The 21,393-nt window shown below is 39.6% G+C and overlaps 2 protein-coding genes across 3 annotated transcripts; one reads left to right on the top strand and one right to left on the bottom strand.

Moving 5' to 3' along the window:
- Positions 1–810: 810 nt before the first annotated feature.
- On the top strand, positions 811–2,541 carry LOC144050149 (protein C19orf12 homolog). The gene is made up of 2 exons (XM_077563167.1): positions 811–970; positions 2,127–2,541. The coding sequence occupies exons 1-2, from the start codon at positions 811–813 to the stop codon at positions 2,390–2,392; spliced, it is 426 nt and encodes a 141-aa protein (XP_077419293.1). The 3' UTR covers positions 2,393–2,541.
- A 1,311-nt stretch (positions 2,542–3,852) lies between these two features.
- On the bottom strand, positions 3,853–21,364 carry LOC144050147 (AP-2 complex subunit alpha-2-like). 2 transcript variants are annotated; one of them, XM_077563165.1, is made up of 23 exons: positions 21,125–21,364; positions 20,238–20,306; positions 19,940–20,082; positions 19,362–19,555; positions 19,034–19,163; positions 17,888–17,989; positions 17,694–17,802; positions 15,965–16,115; positions 15,459–15,627; positions 14,016–14,153; positions 12,807–12,989; positions 12,640–12,737; positions 11,202–11,433; positions 9,989–10,168; positions 9,818–9,904; positions 8,587–8,744; positions 8,370–8,452; positions 8,086–8,174; positions 6,876–7,000; positions 5,744–5,860; positions 5,594–5,663; positions 5,325–5,459; positions 3,853–4,368 (listed from the first exon to the last, which is right to left on the bottom strand). In XM_077563165.1, exons 1-23 carry the CDS (start codon positions 21,189–21,191, stop codon positions 4,291–4,293), a joined length of 2,907 nt encoding a protein of 968 aa, XP_077419291.1. In that variant the 5' UTR covers positions 21,192–21,364; the 3' UTR covers positions 3,853–4,290. The 2 variants fall into 2 exon arrangements, with proteins under 2 accessions (XP_077419291.1, XP_077419290.1); XM_077563164.1 differs by lacking the exon at positions 9,818–9,904.
- Positions 21,365–21,393: the final 29 nt, after the last annotated feature.

Here is a 21,393-nt window from a genome sequence, read left to right as displayed (position 1 = left end):
TACAGACCTATAGAAAATGCACTTTTTATGTGTGTGTGTCTATTCTGTACAATACATGTCTACCAAGTCAAAATAGCTTATTAAGGCTACATTTTCTTTATAAAATATATATATAATGAAGTGGATATTTTGTGACCAGCAACCCTCCTGCTTGTGCTATTTTGCCATGAATCGCACGAGAACTACAAATTCTATGGTAGGGAATGCGACCCCTGAAGGAAAAAGCTCAAAGGAAAAGAAAGAACACGACTGCTGCATTTGAAATGACACAATGTGTGCCCTAATGCCTGATAACCCCGCTGTGAGGGTTATGGTCAAGGTTAGGCCGGTAATGCCGATAACAGTCTTGGCAAAACAAAATTAAAAACTTTGTGAAAAGACACAAAAGGGGTGAAGCGCGGCAGGAACCATGCACATACAGTGCGTGACTCGGTCCAGCCATTGACCAATCAGAGCCTTTCACGGCAAAATAACGCTTGCAGGAGAGTTGCTGGACATGGCAAAATATCCACTGCCAAAAATAAAGAAATCCATGTTTTTTGAAGAACCGCTGAAAATTGCTTTAATCACGCTAAAATATGTGCTTTCACCAAAATGGCAGACTTCCTGTGTCTTGTTGGACTTGATATCTTGAGACTTTTTGTGGGTCTACTCATAATAGACATAGAAACATGAAATTTAGTAGACAAGTGAAACTGAATTTGCAAACCAAATTTTCAAAATGTCATTAGCTGAGTTTCTTAAGAGTTTGGCGTTTTCTGGGCATGCTTGTCAAATTCCACGCACTGCGTTTCCCACAGCGTTAGTAAGATGTCGCCCAGGGTGGACGACGTCATGCGACTGTGCTGCGACATCTCGGCTCACGAGCAAATCAAGGTGGCGGTCAAAGGCTCGGCCAAGGGAGCCTTGATGGCGGGGGGCAGCGCCTTTGTGGGAGGCCTGGTGGGCGGACCGCCCGGCATCGCTGTTGGTGAGAACATTTGATGGCCAGTAATCATCAATTATGGTAGGAAAAGCAAAGAATTGTGGGAGTTTTTGATTTTCGTAAACAAGGTGTACCAGTCCGAAAGCTAACAATGCTAATGAGGACGGTGAAAGTGAGACGTGGTCAGGACTATTTTCAGCCTGCTGGTGCTGCGAGACAGTTATTTGCAGGAGTTATTTGTGGAAGTTATTTGTGACTTGCAGGACCGTCTGAACACACAGATCACAAATAAATGCGCCCGCCATGACAGCAACTGTTTGCTAGCGGCTGCGAGGTCGAATGAACAGTGAAGCTACATGACAAGCAGGAAGTTTATTATTATTTTTAAACAGTATTGTTATGATACCGGGGAGAAATGTACCTTTACTGTATGTTTGCAAAGAAGTAAAGCAGTATTAAGCAAAAGATGGATGGAAAAAATGGCTCTGGGGGGTGAAAGAATGAAAGAAAAAGCAAGTCTGAGTTGGAAGGATGTATTAATGGATGCATAAAAAAAAACTGGTGTAATGTAGAGAAATAAGGGATGGCCAGGGAGAAATGGTGGATCCGACAGAAAGCAACCAAGGAAGTAAGTAAAGAGGGAAAAACAGGTACAAGGTGGAGGGAAGGAAGAAGGAAGGTCCGGAAGGAAAAGATGCCAGGGGGAAAAGTGGGTCAGGGAGGTTGGAAGGGAGGAAGGGAGGAATGGCATGCAAGGCAGGCAGCAAAGCAGGTTTGAGTTAAGGAATGATTTGATATAAAAAAAAATACATATAATAGAAGGAAGGAAGGAATTAGTAAGGAAGCAAAATATGCCAGGACACCAGAGGTGGGAAATCCAGGTCCAAAAAGTAAAAACCCTGCCACAGTTTGGCTTTAGCCCCAGGTGCTCAATTACCTGCTAGCACAAGGCGCTAAAGTCAAACTGTGGCAGGTTTTTTACTTTCTAAACATGGATTTGCCACCTTTGCATGGGCCAGTGGCTGTGAAAGGCAGGGGGTAATATACTAGGTGGCCTTGATGGCGAGGAAGAAGAGTATAGGTTTCAGCAGGAGAAAGTTCAAGTTTCAGGTGGAAGGAAGTTAGAGAATGAGAATTATGCAAAGGAAGGCGGAAGATTAGGCCGTATGTCTGAGTCGCCGTTCCCCTTTGCGTCCACCAGGTGGCGTGCTGGGCAGCCTGCTAGCCGGCTGGCTCTCGAGCGGCCACTTCCGCCCGCTGACTCAGATCCTGGCCGAACTTCCGCCGGCGCAGCGCGACAAACTGTACGAGGACGTGAGCGCCGTCCTGGCCGGTTTGAATTGGACGGACGCGGCGCAGCTGGTCGCCTTGGTGACGGGCAACGCCACCTTGCAGCAGCAGGTGCTCGCCGCGCTGCTCAACTACGTCACCAAGGAGCTCCGAGCTGAGGTGCGCTACAGGGACTGACGCGCTCCAAAAACACTCGTCATCAAATTGGACTTTTTTTCGATTTGTCGAAAGCAACTTCATGTTTTGGTGTCTCTTCACTTTCCAATAATCTGTGACTATTTATTATGACGTGATGTCAATTGAATAAAATGCACCGCTGGGAGGCCTTTTTGTATTTTCCCTTGTTCTGGAAAAGTGGGAGCCGTTCAGGTGAACTGTGAACACCGCAACACCAAATGCTTTTAGATGAAAGTTTAAATGTTTTTCCACAACCAACAGTCAGGGTTAATAATTATTTAGAGTGTTTCATTTTAGCTAGTTATTTTTGTTTTGACTTTTGTTTTTGAAATTCAGTTAGTTTTAATTACTTTTTAGAGCAGGTTTGTTAGTTTGTATTTTCTTTCTTCTGAAAATGCTTCATTTTAGTTGAATTTTTTAAAATTACTTTTACTATTAAGTTTTAGGGACTTTTTTGAATAAGAAAAGTATTGTGTAATAAAGTAAACTACAATACTAAAACTGTTTGACCTTTATTCTTTTGTAGACATACAGAAAATAAACTGACATATATAATTGATGTATACATTTATTTTATTTAAATCTTTTTTTCTTTTAAATAAAAAGTCATACATGTTTACATCAACTTTATAAAATAATGAAGGTGACTCAGTTAAAATGTAATTTTAAATACAGAGGCTGTACGGACAATGATTCATTTAGTTAAAACTGATTAAACTGCTTCCTGTTTGTGTGTCTGGGTGATTCATGTATTCATTTCATATACTTATTCCTTACCCTTATATTTATTCATTTTATCATGTGTTATTTTGTTTTACCCGTCTTTATTCCATGACTGATTTTTACTCTGTGTACAGCATTTTGTATGCAGCAATGATTCTTTTAAAGTGCTTTATAAAGTTGTGTTTTGAGAATGCTCCACATTTCCAGTAGGAAGCCAAACAAAGGTGAGCAGATCTGAGCGCAGACCACAAAAACACCGAGATATAGCAGTCAGACGATACATGCGACGAGAGACAAATTTACAACTAAAAAACACGATACAACATGAACAAGAACACAATCTCGCAATCTCAAAAACCTTTAGGCTTGTTTGGGTCACACTCCTGACACTCAATCCCTTCAACTTCCAATTGAATTCTTTTTTGATGGCACAGGCGCCAACCATGCACCCAAAAGAAGGCATCACACCTCAAAGAGGAAAAACAAATGAGATCATATGGCTCCATTGACTGCTACTAATGTCAAAGATACATTTTTACGTGAATATGTTTATATATATATATTTTTTTAAAACACTTTATAATAATAAAATGCTGGTTTCGTGAAGCTGCTTTCGCTTATTAAGTATGACTTCATTCTTCTGCTCACATTACTTTATTCTAAAAATGATTTTTTTGCACCTTATGCCATCTTCTCAGAGACATTTTTATTAGTTGCATAGACGGTTTATGAGTGACTCTTTGTGAGGAGAAAGCTTTTATTCCCAAACAAAACAATTCTTAAGGCAGTGAGGAGCATTAGAAAATAGAAATATCGAGTGTATAGTGTGTGAAATGCATTCAGGTGCAAGTAGTGAGGCAGTGTGCTAGTGTTTCACGTAAAAGGCACCAATGGGAGCTCCAGTACAAATTGTGCGTGTTGCTTTAAAAGCCAACAAACAGTGTGAGGTGTTAAAGCGCCCACTACGTGGTGAAGTCGTACTCACATGCAAAATAGTGACAAGATGGCAAGATCCTTCTTTAAAAACAAAACTCAGTAACAGTGTGCTCAGCCACAGGTCAGCACGCTGGGGCGATGGACACCTGGCGGTGCCAGTCAAAGGCCGTAAAGCTATGTGCCAAAAAATATATGGAGAAAAAAAAAAAAAAAACTTACAAACTGTACAAAGGAAGCTTCTAGAACTGATCTGAGAGCAGATCACAAAGTCTCTGAGACACGGTGTCGCGGCTGGTGCGCAGAGTCAGGCGATACATCTGACGAGAGATGCAAACACAAATGTTAAGGAACGACAGCAACATTCATTCAAAACAACTTCATGTTAGGGCTGCTCGATTATCAAGAAAATATTAACTCATTTGCTCCCAAAAACGTATAAATACGTTCCATTTTAACTATGACCATGCTCCCAAAGACATATTTACTGTATGTTTTTTGTATGCTAGAGCATAGCGAAGGCTTTGATGCAGCCTCTGACCTGAAGAGAATGCATGAAGCAACGGCAGTTATTACAAAAAAAACGACCAGCAGGTGGCAGCAGAGTATAAGAGAGCAACCAGGGCCATGTTGCAAAAAGGCTCTTTTCCCCACTGTTTCAAACACATTTGTGAATAATGATGAAACTTAGCTATATTCTAATGCTAATTGCTTAGAAACCGATGAAACAAAAGACTCTAATCTTTCTTTTGGTAGGTTCCATGTTTTTATAGCAATAGAACACAAAATTCTGTGGGTCTTGCAAAATCAGTCAAAGTCCAGTAAAACAGCCGGGAGCGAAGGTGGTTGCTTCAGTGAAAATGGCTGGGAGTGAATGAGTTAATCACAATTATATTGGTAATCATTGAAAACGCGAATAGGACGATCATTTATTTTTTGGTACAAAACAAGAAAATGTTTTAAAAAAATACATTTCTACCAAACACTAATTATGCAAGTTCCTTTTGGATGAAAAAAACAAAACATTAAATTTGTTACTTTGAAATAAAATAAAAAGGTGCAAATGTATACATTTAAAATCAACTCAAAAATGAGTAATATTTTTTTTCTTTTTACGATTATGCTGATGTTGTAATTGTGAAGAGTCATAATTAAAATTGTAATACATTTTTGATGAATTGCACTACTTCAAGTCCACATCTTCTTGCAAGCGTATTTGTTTTGACGTGACGTGATGTGGCAATTGTGTGTTTTGATGCACATGTGCGTCTGTTACCTGCGCCTGCGTGTTGGGCTCCAGCCGGAGAAGACATCCCACCTGAGAAGTTTTGCTGTGAATGACGCCAGCTCCAACAAAATTGGCCGGGTTGGGATCCACACCCTCCAGCAGAGCCACGCCAAATCCTAAAATCTAACACGCAACGACATGTTGAGTGTTATCAACAAAACAGAATGCCTTCACCTTAGCAACCTTCTCAACCGAAACATATTAAGCCGAATGGCTCGTCAACAAGCTCAATTTCTCCAAACGTGCCGAAACCCGACCTTGGCGTTGATGACCTCGGTGTCCATCGGGTGTTTGGACTTGAAGATCTTCTGGACTTCCTGCTGTGGACTGGAAGAGAGGAAAGGGCTGAATGGCTGACAGCCGCCGTCTGGCTTATTTGGAGGCGTGTGTGCGTGCGTGAGTCTCACAGGCCGAGCTGCTTCCAGCGCTGGAAGAAATCTTGCGACGTCATCTCAGTGGGCTGGAAGAACTTGTTGAGCATCACGGGGAGTTTGATGGAGATGCTTTGCGGGGCGCCGCCGTACCTGCGCACACGCATCCGCCACACTGATCATCCATCATGTGCAATATCCACTTTATGAGGAAGTCCACATTTTTGAGTTGTGCACCTTTGGCGAAGTACCACAGAAACTTTCCCACCAAGATGTGAAAGTTTGCAAACTCATTATTAGAGGAACAATTTTGTCATATTATGCAAAGTTTCTTCAGAAGAGAAAATGTTTCTTTCTATTTTAAGAGAATAGGAGACTAAAATTGCACTGTGAGAAAAATAGATCATAAAATGAAGGAAAAAGATATATTATTTTAAAAAAATCACAGTTTTACATGGGAGCAATTTCAGAAAAATAAAGTTTTAATACGTGTGGGGGGGGGGATTGGGAAAAGTTAGATTTTGAGAAAAAAAAAATCAGGAGATTCAATAATGGAAATAAGTGTTACCATTTGGTGAAAAAAATAGGTGTGAAAATATAATTTCAGGAGAATAAAGCTAGAATATGAAGAAAAGAAAAAAGTCATAGTTTTACACAAGAAATTTGTAATTTCAGATGAAAGAAGTTGTAATATGAGGTGTAGGTCATTTTGGGAGGGAAAATTGTTAACTTCAGGGTAAAAACAATTTCAGAAGAGTAAAGTTAAAATATATATATTTTTTTAAGTTTTACAAGAGAAAAATGTAATTTCGGGAGAATTAACAAGAGGAAAAGTTATTAGCAATAAGGTTGCCAGGTTAATAATCTTAAATCATCAGAAAGCAAGTCAGGATTTTTTTTTAAAGAAAAAAAGTGTTATTGCAGGAGAATTACATAATATGAGAAAGTCTTTAATGAAGGAAAAAAAAACGTTTATTTACAGGTAAATGCATAATTTCAATGGAATATGGTTTAAATGTGAGAAAAAAAAAGTAATTCATTAACAAGAAGAAAAAAAAGGGAACATTTTATTTATTTTGAAATATGGATGCAACAAAACAAAACGTGTTAAAAAAAAAAGTGTCCATTCGGGGACACCGCAAACATGAGAGAGTGTGGGACGACGTACCTGAAGTGGATGTCGAGCAGAGGGGCGTCGCTGAACTCCGACACGCACTCGATGTTGAGGATCTGCTGCACCTGAGCGCCGCCCTCGATCAAGGGATCCACCGCCTTGGCGTGGATGTTCACTTGTGGATTCATTGTTAAAGAACAAACGCTCCACCAGACAAAATGCCACAGTTTGTAATCCTGGAATTTTCACTAAACAACTCAACTTTATTCATAGAGAACTTCAAAAACAATCGTTGCTGTATACGAGCAAATCCAATGTTTTCTTAAGATGGAAGCCATGGGCCAGCAGACACAATGAAAACAGCAGGGGCCCCAAAATCGAACCCTGTGGAACACCACACGCCAGTGGGGCAGAGCGGGACGCACAGCAAACGATCTAAACCGCTCTAGAGAGCTCCCATTAATGCCCACCTGGTGCAGCCAATGAGCCGACAGAATATTGCGGTCCACCAAATCAGACGCTGCAGTCAGATCCAGCAAAACAAGACACGCGTACGTCTCCAGTGACATTTGCCAGGAGGATGTCATTCGAAACTCTTAACGGGGCTGAGTCTGTGCTATGCGGCATCTTAAACAAGGCCAATTCTAAAGGTGCATCTCAAGTCAATAATTTTACACACAAAAAAAAAATAAAAAATCAAGAAATTTGAATATGATCACCCTGCGATTGGCTGGCAACCAGTTGAGGGTGTACCCCGCCTACTGCCCGAAGCCAGCTGGGATAGGCTCCAGCAACCCCCGCGGCCCTTATGACGACTAAGCGGGTAAGAAAATGGATGGATGGATGAATATGATCAAAATGATTTTAAATATGGTAATTAGGTAGGAATTAGCCTTCTGAAATAGCTTGATAAATGAAAAACTGCAGAAAAAAATCTCAATAAAGTCAATTTTTTTTTTTTTTTTACAATTAATAGCTTGCAGCTATCCCCAAAAAAGCATCTTAAGAAATTTTAATTTAATCCAAATTATTTTAAATATGGTAGTTAGGTAGGAAATAGCCTTCTGAAATCACTTGATGAATTAAAAGTTGTTAAAAAAAAAAGAAAGAAAAAAGAAAAGAAAACAAAATAAGAAAGACAAAAAGAAATAAAGACAAAAAGAAAAAAAGAAAAAGGACAAGAAAGAAAAAAGAAAGATAAAAAGAAAGAAAGGCAAAAAGAAAAAAGGAAAGAAAAGAAAGAAGCAGCTTTCAAAAGGATATGAGCTTTAAGCGCGTCCTGGCTGGTGACCGACGAGGAGAAGCTGACAAACTGGCTGGACGTCTTGTTGCCAAAAAACACGTACATGCGACCTGGAGGACGACATTTGCAATGAAGATTCAGCACTACTCGTTTCATGCGCACGCATGCTTTGTCCTTACTAGTTTGTGGACTATTCAGCCTCCCTGTACAACAACTTTGTAAGCTAAGTTCAGTTACCATTTAATGAACAAAACCAGAAAGAGTCCTTTGGTAAAAGTTCCCAAAGAGGAATGAAAGCGGCTCACCCAAGTTCTGCCGGTACTCGGACTTCAGGCCAATCTGCAAAAGTTGATTCTCATAGAGAACACCGTTGTTCTTACACACAAACCTGCATAAACAAAACAAAAAAACTCTGGTACATCAGTTCAAATTATTGTTGTCAAATTCAAGAATCCTCATCATGATCACAAATTGTCAAGTCAATTCAAAGATTTCTTGTGTCAATTTTTGGCGGTTACAAACCTGCTGAAACTGTCGTCAGACACGCCAAGGTCGGGGGTGGAGTCGAAGGCCGAGACGGGGTCCGGCGCGGCATCTGAAAAGACGTCCACCAGCAGACTGGAGCTGGTGGCCGGCGGCGAGTTCAGGTTGAGCAGGTCGTTGAAGGGATGCGCCAAGTTCTGTGTGGGACGCGCGAGTCCAAATATCATTTCCAAAAACTTTTTGCCACAAACATTCAGGCAAAGTTGAAGTTGTGTAGTGCAGAGCGGCAGCAACCTCATGTCAACAATGAACAAAAGCAACGCTAGCTTAGGTACAAGCAGTTTACACTAGAGATAGACCGATCTGTTTTTTTCAGGGCCGATACCGATTATTATTATTAATTGATATTTGAAGCTGATATCCATTTTCACAGAAAGGGAATATATTGGCATCAAAAATTAAAAAAATACAAACTCCAGTTCTTTTTTTTTTTTTTTTAACCATATGTTAATTGAACGTTTAAGGTTCGTAAAATATTGGGAGTTAAAAAAAATATCTTAGTCAATAGACATCTTTGTTTTACAAATCTAACAAAAAGTAGCAGTAGCACGTCTTCAAAAGTTAAATAAAAAAATAAGTAAATGACTCCCTATTGTTTACTATAGTGAATCAAGTTTTTTTTTTTTAATTCAAAATGGCTGAAGCATTAAAACTGTACTTATCCTAGTTTTAATTTCAAACGACAGAAGGTGCAGAGACATCTATGAAAATTTTAATAATTAGTTCCCTGATTTTTTTTTTTTTCCTGAACACTTTTTTAAATTGATTTCTAATCGGCCGTAAGATTCTTCAAAATGGCCGATGCCGATATTTGTCAAAATGCTGAATATCGGCGCCGATAATCGGTCTATCCCTAGTTTACACACGCGTGACAGTTTTTAACTCATTCACTGCCAAGAACCTTACGTCAAATTTACCATAGCGTTAATTTGTTAAAAGTTGCCATTTAAAAAAAAAAAAAGCATTACTATGCTAATGGCTTAGCCACAGGGAATAGATATACAGGGAGAGGTAGGTTGTGTTACGTAAAATGGAGTATTAAAGAAAAAAAGGTGGTTAATGTGATCATTTTTAGCAAGTCACAACACTGCAAACGTCATTGTGCAATCATCGGCCACAACATTAGGTACACCATCATTCTTTAGATTGTGCAGCTGTATCTCATGTGGTGGCCGATGGTACTACAGGCCCAATGCCAGCATGAATGTACCATCGTGCCGCCAGAGAGCATGATGGGAATAGAGTGGGCGGGACGCGGTCTATTTGCGAGAGGCGCCATCATCACTGAAGGAGAGGACTGATGAATGGAGGACCAAAAGGAGGGAAAGAGAAGAAGTGAAAGTCAGCATGAAGACAAGCGAGCACGTGACGTTGGCGTTACCGAGGTGGCGTCTGCGTCGCCGCCGTGCTCGCCGTTGTTGTTGTGTTCCGTAGCGCCGTTCACGTTGCGCTTGGTGTCGTCGATGCCGGGCACGTTGCCGGGTCCTTTCTTCTTCTTCAATTTAGCCAGGATCGAAGACTCCCTCTCTGGGAAAGGAGGCATTTCCTCCAAGACGGTGGCCTGCGACGGCAAGTAAAAGAGGAGAAAATCAAATGCAGACGCATCAAATACATCAGGTTGCAATCATTGATCAAATGTAATTACGATTTCTCCGGAAATAACCTTATTGATCTTTAAATGGGTGTAATTGCATTATTATACCATTATCATTATATTAGTTGAGAAATGATATGAAATTTGCAATATCGTTTATCGCAATATTTTCCGGGTAATTTATCATCATGCAAAATGTGTTATGGTGACAGGCCTTTTTTGTGAATATTGTTAAATGATCTTTGTGTTGCTTCTTCTTGTATCCTTTGTCTCTAAAACCTCAACTATTGATGCTAACTGTTGGCGTTGCATTGTTTTAAATATAAATATGTCATTTTCTTTCTGTTTGATTTAGTTTGACTGTAAACTTCAACTGGTGGGCTTGAAGCCTCTTTTTTGATTAATTGCTCCCTTTTTGCCAAACTCTTAAATTCACTGCCATTGACGGCTATAGACGTCAAAAATTCATTTGAACTATTTCTAGTTTAGTTTAACATTTTTTTTCCACTTTTGTTAACAAGAGCATGAAAACCTAGAATTTTTTTATTGTACATTTAGAATAGCTATAAAATGTGTGATTAATCGATTAATTATGATTTTAATTCAAAAAATTTAACCAACTGACACCCCTAATTTTTAGTAATCTTTTTTTTTTTAAATCACGTCAAGCGATTATTTTTTTTTTGTAATTAATCGCATGACTTTAATAGTTAACTCACGATTAATCACAAATTTTATATCTGTTATAAATGTTTTCACACTCTTGTTAACAAAAGTGGAAAAAATGTTAAACTAATTGAAATAGTTCAAATGTATTTTTGACATCTATAGCCGTTAATAACAGCGAACGAGTTAAGTCGGGTCACTCGTATGTCAAGGCACGCGTTTCAGGCCCTCTCAAAAAGGAGACGGTGTCTCACGAGGGACAAAAAAACGTGCAACAAGAACGGCAGTTGAAGACGGGAAGCGCGTTGGCCCGCCGGGCCGTCTCGTGCCGCACCAGGATGTCGGTGGTGGCGATGCAGCTGAGGCTCAGGTACTCCACGGCTCTCTGCTGCAGCTCCACGTCGGCGTTGCGCAGCTGGCTGTCCGAGCGCAGAACCTCCTGGATGGTGCTCTTCACCTCCGGGAACAGGTTGATGAACTTGATGTAAGCGGACAGCAGCAGCGCCCGCGTGGGCACCGAGCACAGGTGGAATTTGGAGTGCAGCAGGTTGAACTGGACCAGCGGGCTGAAGGACGACAACCACCACCACATGGATCAATCACACTTTAGTTTAGGGCGGGGCTAGGCAAGTTCGGTCCTAGAGAGCCGCAGTCCTGCATGATGATTTGAAACACGTGGCTTGCAGGCAGGAGACACCGAAAACTATCCCTGGTTTAGGGGGGGGGGGGGGTCGCAAACTTTTTAAGTTCAGCAAGTAAGCCAATCAAAAAGTTCCAGATATTTCATAAGCTATGATATATTATGTAAGGAATACTTTTTTTCCTGCATGCAGGTTCTCTTGAACATTCTTAAGTCTCCTACTTAACACATTGCGGGGGAGCCAGCGACGGCAAATCAGGTTGCGCATATTGACTTCATGTTTCTTGCTAAAATATGAACATTTCAAATTGTCTTCACTTTAACTCATTCACTGCCCTTGACGGCTATAGACGTCCAAAATACATTAAAACTATTTTTTAGTAGTTAACATTTTTTTTCCACTTTTGTTAACAAGAGTATGAAAACCTAGAAAAAAAATTGGGGTACATTTTAAACAATGAGGTAACTATTGAAGTCATGCGATTAATTACAATTTAAAAAAAAATTACCGCCTGACGCGATTAAAAAATATATACTGTATATAAAAAATTAGGGGCATCAGGTGATTAAAAATTTTCAGCATAATTAATTGCATGACTTCACTAGTTAACCCAAGATTAATCACAAATTTTATATCTGTTCTAAATGTACAATAAAAAAAAATATTCTAGGTTTTCATACTCTTGTTAACAAAAGTGGGGAAAAAATGTTAAACTAATAGAAATAGATCAAATGAATTTTTGACGTCTATGGCCGTCAATGGCAGTGAATGAGTTAATAATCTTGATATATTGTGTGTACGTGTGTGTTTTTAACAATCTCCCTTTTAAAATACTGGTAATAGAAAAAAAAATCTAAAATCGAAAGTAATTATCCATCAATTTGACATCTATGCAGTATGTAGCTTTATGACACCGTCATACATTTCTATGAGTTGACAATGATGATGGCCCTTCAAGGGAAAACATAATTGCTACGTGACCTTCAACCAAAAAGACTTTTGAAAGCCCTATTTCAAGACATTTTCATGCCAATAAAGGATTCCTTTAGTTTGGTGATTTTTAAGACTGCCCGTGATTTCAAACATCCTACAGTTAGGCAAATGCTAAATCGGATGATTTGCAGTTGGTACCTGGAGCGCGGATCTCCAGCAATCAGGTTGCCGAACTCCCCCAGGATGTAGCCGCCCACTTTCACCAAGTTCTCGTGGCAGGCGGGCGCTTGAAGAGCCTACCAGGAATTGACAGACGGTGACATGCAAGTCCGGGACGAGCGAGCCGGCGCGTCCTGCGCACTCACCTCGAAGACGGTCTTGGCGGCGTAGCCCTGCACGTCGTCGCGGTTGATGACGATCTGGATGACGCGATACCACACTTCCTCGCTCACGTGGTCGCCGGCCATGCGGATGAGGTTGAGGATGGTGTCCACGTACCAGGTGTAGTCCACCGCGTACTTCTCTGCCAGGATGGCCACCTTGAGCACCTGGCGGGGAGATGGAGAGGAAACTTGATATCTGATCAACTATAAAAAGTGTACACACCCCTGTTCAAATGCCTGGATTTTGTGATATAAAGTTCAATATATTTTTAAATAACTTTTTTTTTCACCATTTGCAAAATAACCTGTAATTTTTTTTAAATCCTTTCTAGGAGTTGCAAAAGTGTACACACCCCTGTTCAAATGCCTGGATTTTGTGATATAAAGTTCAATTTATTTTTAAATAACCTTTTTTTCACCATTTGCAAAATAACCTGTAAAAAAAATGCAATCCTTTCTAGGAGTTGCAAAAGTGTGCACACCCACTCTCATAAATGAAATTGTGGCTGTGTTGAGAATTAACCAGTCGCATTCAAACTAAGCACACATCTCACACCAGCTCAGTGGCCTAGTGGTACAGTGTCCGCCCTGAGACTGGGAGGTCGTGGGTTCAATTCCCGGCCGGGTCATACCAAAGACTATAAAAACGGGACCCATTGCCGCTCTGCTTGACACTCAGCAATAAGGGTTGGAATTGGGAGGTTAGATCACCATATGATTCCCGAGCGCGGCGGCTGCTGCTACTGCTGCTCACCGCTCCCTCAGGGGATGGGTCAAATGCGGAGAACGAATTTCGCCCCACTTAGGTGGGTGTGACAATCAGTGAATCTTATCTTATCTGCCACAATTTTAAGTCCCTCAAAATAATGCCAACTAAAGTTCAGAAGTTTAAGTAGGCCTTTCCTGACATTTCTCTTGACTGGAATTTTGAGCTGTTTGTCATTCCCTGCAACTTGACGAAGGCCAATTAATTGAGTTGTCAGGTCGTTGGTCACATTAATGGATGTTTTGAAATGATTCATTTTGCTCTTATTTATGAAGTTTTTTAAAAAGGCAGTTGAACAAAGGTCTGTAGACTTTTCATATCCACTTTAGTAGGACTTATTTCTGAACAAGTCGTTTTTTTTTTTTTTTTGCAGCAGAAACCCTCTAAGCAAGAACTGTAAGAGCTGCTGGGCTGGCGTGACGTACTATCTCCTCTCTGATGGAGTAGTCTGCGTTTTCCAGGTAGCTCAGCATCTCTGCCACGATCTGCTTGGCGTTGCTGCGGTCGCACATGGCGTAGAGAAGGTCCACCGCACGCTGCCGTACGCTCACGTCTCGCTCCGTCTGACAGTAAGTACATGTGAAAACATCATTTAAGGCTATTATCATCAACATAAGGCCAGCTCAGAAAAAGTCCCAAAGATGTAAAGGTGTGAAGATTAATTTTATTGATATTACGACTCACAGGGGACATACATCCATTTACTGTAAGCAATTTTAGCAGGCTGCTTACCAACTACATACTGTACGAAATTAGGTTGAAAATGATTTTTCTACAGGAGTAATTTGCCATTTTTAATTCTGAAAAAAAAAATCTTAAAATACACATTTTGATTTGAAGTGTTTTATTTGTTTATTAATCCTTTTTCTGTTGTCGTGTTGGGACGGTTCTTACCCCCAATATGTGCAGTATTCAATTAAAAAACAGGATCTGCACTTTTTTAAATTGAAGAAAAAATATGATCTTAAGAACACATTAAAAAAAAAAAATTTTTAATCTTATTTATTTTTCTGGTGTTGATTTTTTACTCCAGCGCAAGCAATTATGGCAGGTTGCCAACTCCCACTACTTTAATGCAGACAACCACGTGATGTATAAGGAAAAAATATATATATTAAGGTAGCACAGTTTTGAAAAAAAAAATCTATCTTTAGGTAAATATTTTTTTAAATAAATGTGCTATAGGAAATTAAACAGAATATAAAGTTAAGCAGTACATGAATTATTCTACTTCAGTAATGTATACGGTACTTTAATGTACATTTTCAATCAATCAATCAGATTATATATTTCTGTAGCACGCGGTATGTATTAAAATGCAGCACAAATGGCTTCATGCTAAGCAAAGAATTTTTGCTAGTTTTACAACAAAATGTTCATCTTAGCTTGAACTGTTTTCCCTCGACAAGAAATATTTTCAAGATAAATTAACACTCCCAAAACATTTTTTTTTTTTTACTTTTTTTTCTCCCCATATGTCTGAAAATCATAGTACAGCCGATCCCCGCTATTTGGAGGGAATAGGGACCGGCCAGGCCCACGAAAAGTGAATAATCCCTGTATAATTAATAAGCATGAGGGGGAAAATACTTTTTTTCAAACCCAAAAAATATTCAAAAACTGCTGATAAACATTCACTATTTTTACTCTATTCACACATAAAACCGGGTCAAAACAGGAACAAAATATTTTAACTTTTTTTTTATTATTATTATTCGCAAATCCAGGGTGCCAAACTGCGGAAATGTGGGGGGTTGACTGTCATTTTTATGTTGCTTGTTGCACATAATCCCCTTTAAATATGCGTGCACTACATTTTCAGTTGTATTTCTGCAATTAGCCAATTAGAAGCAGCGGGTGCGGCTGACCTTGAGAGCGTTGATGACCGTGTCGATGTGCGTCTTGACGGCCTCGTGGGAGAACTCGGAGCTAGCAAGCGTGCACATGCTCTCCAAGGCCAAGTAGCGCAGGTTGGTCTCGCGGTGCTGCAAGAACTGACCCAGCTGGTTGCAGGCTCGCACCAGCAAGGTGGGCTCACTGTTGGACGACAACATCGGAAGATTGGAAATCGTTTCAAGGGGCCGTTTGACAAGCCAGAGTGATTCAGAAAACAGGGCAAAAGGCTGGAAGGATGACTTGAGCCTTCTTCTCAAATGCATTAGTTGTAGTTGAATGTGTTGAAAAAGAAGATTGAGGCAAAAATCGAACCTTAAACTTGAACCTTTTCGAGCAACTCCAAACACAAGTTTTTGTCATGTTTTCAGTTCAAGTAAACCTATACAGTCAATCGGGTTGCCCGGAATACGCTGGAGCTTTTACCGTGGTTTACAAATATTTGTGACAATTTTGTGTTTGCTGAAGGCCTCGTTCGTACCTGTCGTGGTGGATGATGAGCGAAATGGCTTCGAAGAGAACGGCGTTCTTGGCGTTGGAGTGCTGAACCTTCTTGGACTTGGGAGGCTCCTGGGCTTTATTCAAGATGGTCTCCAGACATTCTGTCAAGCGACTTCGCAGCGCCGCGTCCTCTGTGGACGACAGCGGAAAGATAACTCGCCTACTTACTTTATGGTATCTTCAATTTGGGGTTTGATTAAAAACTCAAAAGTCAAACAACTCAGGAGCCGCCCTTGATTTTAAAATAGAAGAGCCAAGTCATTTGTAGATAAGATACCAAAAAAAGGGTTGAACTGTATAGGGATAGACGATTATCTACGCCGACGAATATATTCAGCATTTTGACGAATATCTGCATTTTGATTTTATCGGCCATTTTGAAGAATCATATGCCCTTTAATAGATATATATTTTTAAAAGTGTTAACTTCAGGGCACTAATTATTTAAGTTTTCAGAGATGCTGTTGGCTCTGCACCACCTGTTTTTGTTTGAAATAATAATAAAAGATAAATAAACTTTTAACACTGTACGTCAGATATTTTGAAATTTTGGAAAACTTTATTTACTGTAGAAAAGAATAGGTAGCTATTTAATTAAGTTTTTATTTAACTTTTGAAAACATACTACTGCCCCTGGGAGATCCCTGAACTTTTTGTTGATGACTGGTTGTTGTTGTTTTTTAATCCAATATTTAACTAACCCTAAAAGTTGTTTAATAAACTTTTCTTTTATTCAAAAAAAATTAAAGAGCTCTTTAAAAAAAATGTTAATGTCAATGTTTTCCCTTTTAGAAAATGAATATCGGCTCCATATATCGGTTATTGGCGTCCTTGACTAATAATAATCGGCATCGGCTGTGAAATAACCATATCCGTCTAGCTCTAGTATAAGAAATATATAAAATAATAAAAAAATGCTCACTCTTAATTTTATTATTTAATCATAATTAATTGGCCATTTATTTTTGAAACGACAAATTTTAAAAGGTTTTTACCTGCTTATTTCCCCCTAATTTAGGCATTTTACATGTGAAATAATATTTTAACAATAAAAATCCATGCTCATTTTTAATGGGCTAAAAATGAGCTTGATTATAAATATTTAACCAATTATTTAATTAATCAAATACATTTGAAAAGTTTATCATTACAAGTGTTTCGATGTAGTTTATTCTAACTATAAAGTAGGCAATGCCCATGTTTAATTCTATCTAAATGTAATTTAATGAAGTAAAATGTTTAAAACACTTTACGACTGCCTGTAAGGTTTTATGTTGGCTACTCTTGGCAACAAAAGATGTCAATTGATTTTTTTCAAGGAAACCATTTTTGGCATGGGAAATTTGAAATAACTGCAAGTGTCCTTTAAGTTCATTTTTAATATTGACTGAAATGGTGACTAATGTATGATTATATAAACAGTTTTTGTTTTGAGTAAACCTAAAAGGATGCTAACAGATTCCAAATGTGTGTCGACAGGTGCAAAAAATGAACTTTACTATAATACTCTAATTGACTGCATCTAAAAGTCCTATGATCTTTAGTGTTTACAACTGGCCATGGAATGGAACTCACTTGGAAATCCACTGTACCTAAATCACAAATCTCAAAGTATAAGCAATATCATCAATATTACTAATCACCAAACGTGTGCAGCTAAGACTTGTAGCGCACATGTGCAAAAACGTAAAGAATAAAAGAAAAAATACCAGGTGGAGGGTAGCACTGCAGCAGTCTCAGCAGTTTCACCGAGAGCCACGGCGCTGCCACAAAGTAGTATGTGTAGTCCTGAAGGTCGATGGAGGCCGACGTCACAATCTGTACAAAATATTTCAAGGTAATGTGTTTTATTAAAAGCAGACCCCCCCCCCCGCCCGCAAACTAGCTGCCGAGTGACACCCACCCTGCTGAGTCGGGCCACCGCCAGCGACACGGACGTTTTGAAATCATCCGGACTCTTTTGGGCCAGCCTGCTGATGAGGCTGGTGGCCGCCGTCACCACGCCCTGAAAACAAACATGTCGGTCTTGGAAATAACCAAAATGAACCCAAAAAGTCTGCAGCCATGTTAGCATTGTAAACGACAATCTCGTCTTCATTGGATAAATAAAGGTTCGATAAAATTTAAAAAAAAATCCAATCAAAATGACAAAATTCCTGTGTCTTTTCAGGCATGGCTTCTTCAGACTTTGTTTGAGTATCATTATTGGTAATAAAACCGTACTTTACTTGGTATCATGAAAGAATGACACAACTGGATGGATTACACAAGTATCGGTATCAATATTAGTATCAATCTTGCTGTTGATGATACTAGCATCTCTTAATAAGGGTGCATGTAGTATAAGCAATTATCAGTAGGGATAGACCGATAATCGGCGCCGATATTTGACGAATATCGGTATCTGCCTTTTTTTCAAACTCTGACGGCCAATAAAAGGTAAAGCTAAAACCATTTATTCTCAGGGAACTATTTATTTAAATTTTCAGTTAACTTTATAAGAGATGCTGCTGACCCTGGGAACCTTCTGAACATTTTGTTTTTGTTCAACATTAAAACAAAAGAAATGTAAAAGTTTATGGTTTCAGGTATTTTTAAATTTTGGAAGAAAAACAATTATTGTAGAAAACTATAAAGAGCTATGGTAGTTTAACTTTTTAAGATGTACTGATAACATTGGGAGCTCCCTGAACTTTTTTTTTTAAGTCTATTGTCTAAAAAAAAAATCTACATTTTGACAAGTCTAAAAAATTGTTCAATAAGCAATAATGCTTTAAGACATTACAACAAAGTCAAGATTTGCATTTATTTATTTATTTATTTTTAAGCATCGGTATTGGCCCTAGGAAAAAACGTATCGTCTATCTCTAATTATGAGTTGAAACTCAATTGGATGGATTTAAGCGGTTATACAATAACAATCAATAACAATAATAATAACTCAAGATGCACTGATACCAGCAGCCTCAATTTGATTTGGTAGACAAGAAGCTGGAGTTCCTAACAGCCTTCAAGAGAAAAGGTTTGTCGCGGGTGTGAGAAGTGTTACCAGATGCTGGTCGTTGAGCAGGTGGACCACCCTGGACGTCCACTCGCCCATGGACACCAGGTCAGGTGACGTCTTGTTGAGGCGGAGGAGGCAAAGCGCCGCACTCTGCTTCACGCTGTCCATCGTGTCCCTGAATTGGGAAAAAAAACAACAACAAGCTGCTCACTCTCTGGATGAAGCTTTCTCAAACTTTAGGCGAGTCATTTTTCCTCCGTCACGTGTCATCCCATGTGTCGGAACGCACATTTCTAAATGAAGCGATATCATTTGCTGCTAATTTTTGCGGCCGAGAACCAGCGCTCGGGCCACAGAGACGGGGGACACGCACCCGGCCACGAGGATGCGGGGGATGTCGGTGGCGAAAGCCTCGGCCATCTCGCGGCTGCCCACGTTGGCGATGCAGTGAAGCGCCAGGTTCATGAAGGTGGGGTTGCGGCTGCTCAGGTCGTTCTTGATGCCGTTGTTGATCAGGCGGATCAGGTCGCTGTTGGAGTTGACCAGCACCGAGATGAACAGGTAACCCTGAAGGCAACACGGGGCAAAACGAAACATTCACAGACATCCTGTAAAAGGTTTTTTTAGAACGTGCTTCAAGAAGAGACCGATTTTTTTTTTTTTTATATATGACATATATGAACTATATTTCTTTTTGCTGGAGCAAATTAGTGCCATTTCCATTTATTTCAAAACGGAAAGGTGGCACAACGAATAAACTCAATCATAAACCTGTGGTTTTTTTTCTTTTTTTAAGACAAAAAAAGGTTGTGCTAAAAAGAAAATCCACAGGACGATATAGATTTGTAGACAAGATTATTATTTTTTCGCCATCAATCATAAACAATCAAATCATAAACAATTGTAAGAGGATTGTCATGAAGATGTCATTTTTAGCTGTTTGAGGCTTACAATTTGTTTCTCTGTGTACTTGTTTGAGCTGAGCAGGTTGACGGCCTCCATGTGTCCAAAGTCGATATCGTGGCCCAGGAGGAAGATGAAAAGCAGCTTGCACACATACTTTTTCTTGCTGTAGCCATCCAGAGCCTTGTCACCTGTAGTACAAACATGAATTTTCATGATTGTGTTTCAGAGGAAACTTCAACCGGAGGGGACAAATAAATAGCCATCTTCAAGCAAGCACTTGTTGCCTCTTATTTGGAGAACTGTGGGGTTGTTGTTTTTTAATGTACACACTCGTGTTAGTTACCTTTAAATTTTGATCGGATGTTGGCCAGTTCCTTGTTTATCCTTTTGATCTCTGCCTCTTTACTTTTACCTGAAATCAAACCCCCCAAAAAGTCAGTTACAATATCAAAGATCGTCGACTTCCTCTTGGATCAATTCATGTTAGGCGCAAACAATTGACAGTAAAAATATATTCAAGATGGCTACCTCACATTTGCTTACAATTTCGAGACTGTACCCAGGAATTGTGATGTTAATAACATGACATTGTAATATCAACGTCATTCAATAAGGGACTTTGTGAAATGTTCTTTTGATAATGAAGTTGTACAAAGGGGTGATTGTTGCATCAGATATTTTTAGTTTATTAGACATAATAATTATTTTTCTATCAAACATCAATAGTTTTGGAAAAGGGGGGCATTCTTTTCACATTATCTGAAAAGGAAAAAAAATCCAGATTACATCACATTTCCTGTAATTTTCTGTTTATTTGTAATATGATACCCAAACAATACTGTGTGACTCAAACATCACAAAAGCGATGATCTCATAATCAAGTATCAATATATGGATTAAATCGAGTAAAACAGTGACAAGTGAGTACAATTCGATAGAGTTACTATTCTCAAATACTCCTGAAATGACGTGTGTTATTTTCAAAGTGTGGTGATCACGCCCTTCGTCGTGAAGATAGCAGCTTGCAGCTAGCAGCTAATTAGCTCGCCAGCTAGCTGTCAAAAAGTCTGGGATTTATTTGCACTTCAAATTTACGATTTATAAGCCTGCAAAGACCCGGAGACATCCTGGTTCACTCAATAATGTCCACAAAAGCCTCCTCGATTGTAGATGAGCACGTCATAAAGTCTGCTTTTATGTTATCTGGGCGGCTAAATTAGATAAACTTACAGTTCCTGATGTCGGAGATGAACACGGCCAGGCCGCGCATTCCGTCCCCTTTCGACACCGCCGGCATGTCGTCGTTTCCCTGCTAAGGCCACACGTCCCTTCCCCTCGTCCACACAAGCTCCCACCGAGCAGCAGACGCCGGCTTTCCGCGCTGTAGTGTAGCCGGCCAGCAAGCGACGACGGGCGGCTTGAGCGACTTCAGCGTCCCCGCAAGGACCCAGACAGACAGGAAGCACATGGGCCGCGATCCATACCAAGAGAGATATGAC

This window comes from Vanacampus margaritifer, chromosome 4 (genome assembly GCF_051991255.1).
Source record: "Vanacampus margaritifer isolate UIUO_Vmar chromosome 4, RoL_Vmar_1.0, whole genome shotgun sequence".
NCBI classification, from domain to species: domain Eukaryota; kingdom Metazoa; phylum Chordata; class Actinopteri; order Syngnathiformes; family Syngnathidae; genus Vanacampus; species Vanacampus margaritifer.
The sequence above is the reverse complement of the archived record's forward strand: the minus strand, read 5'-3'. Positions and strand labels throughout refer to the sequence as shown.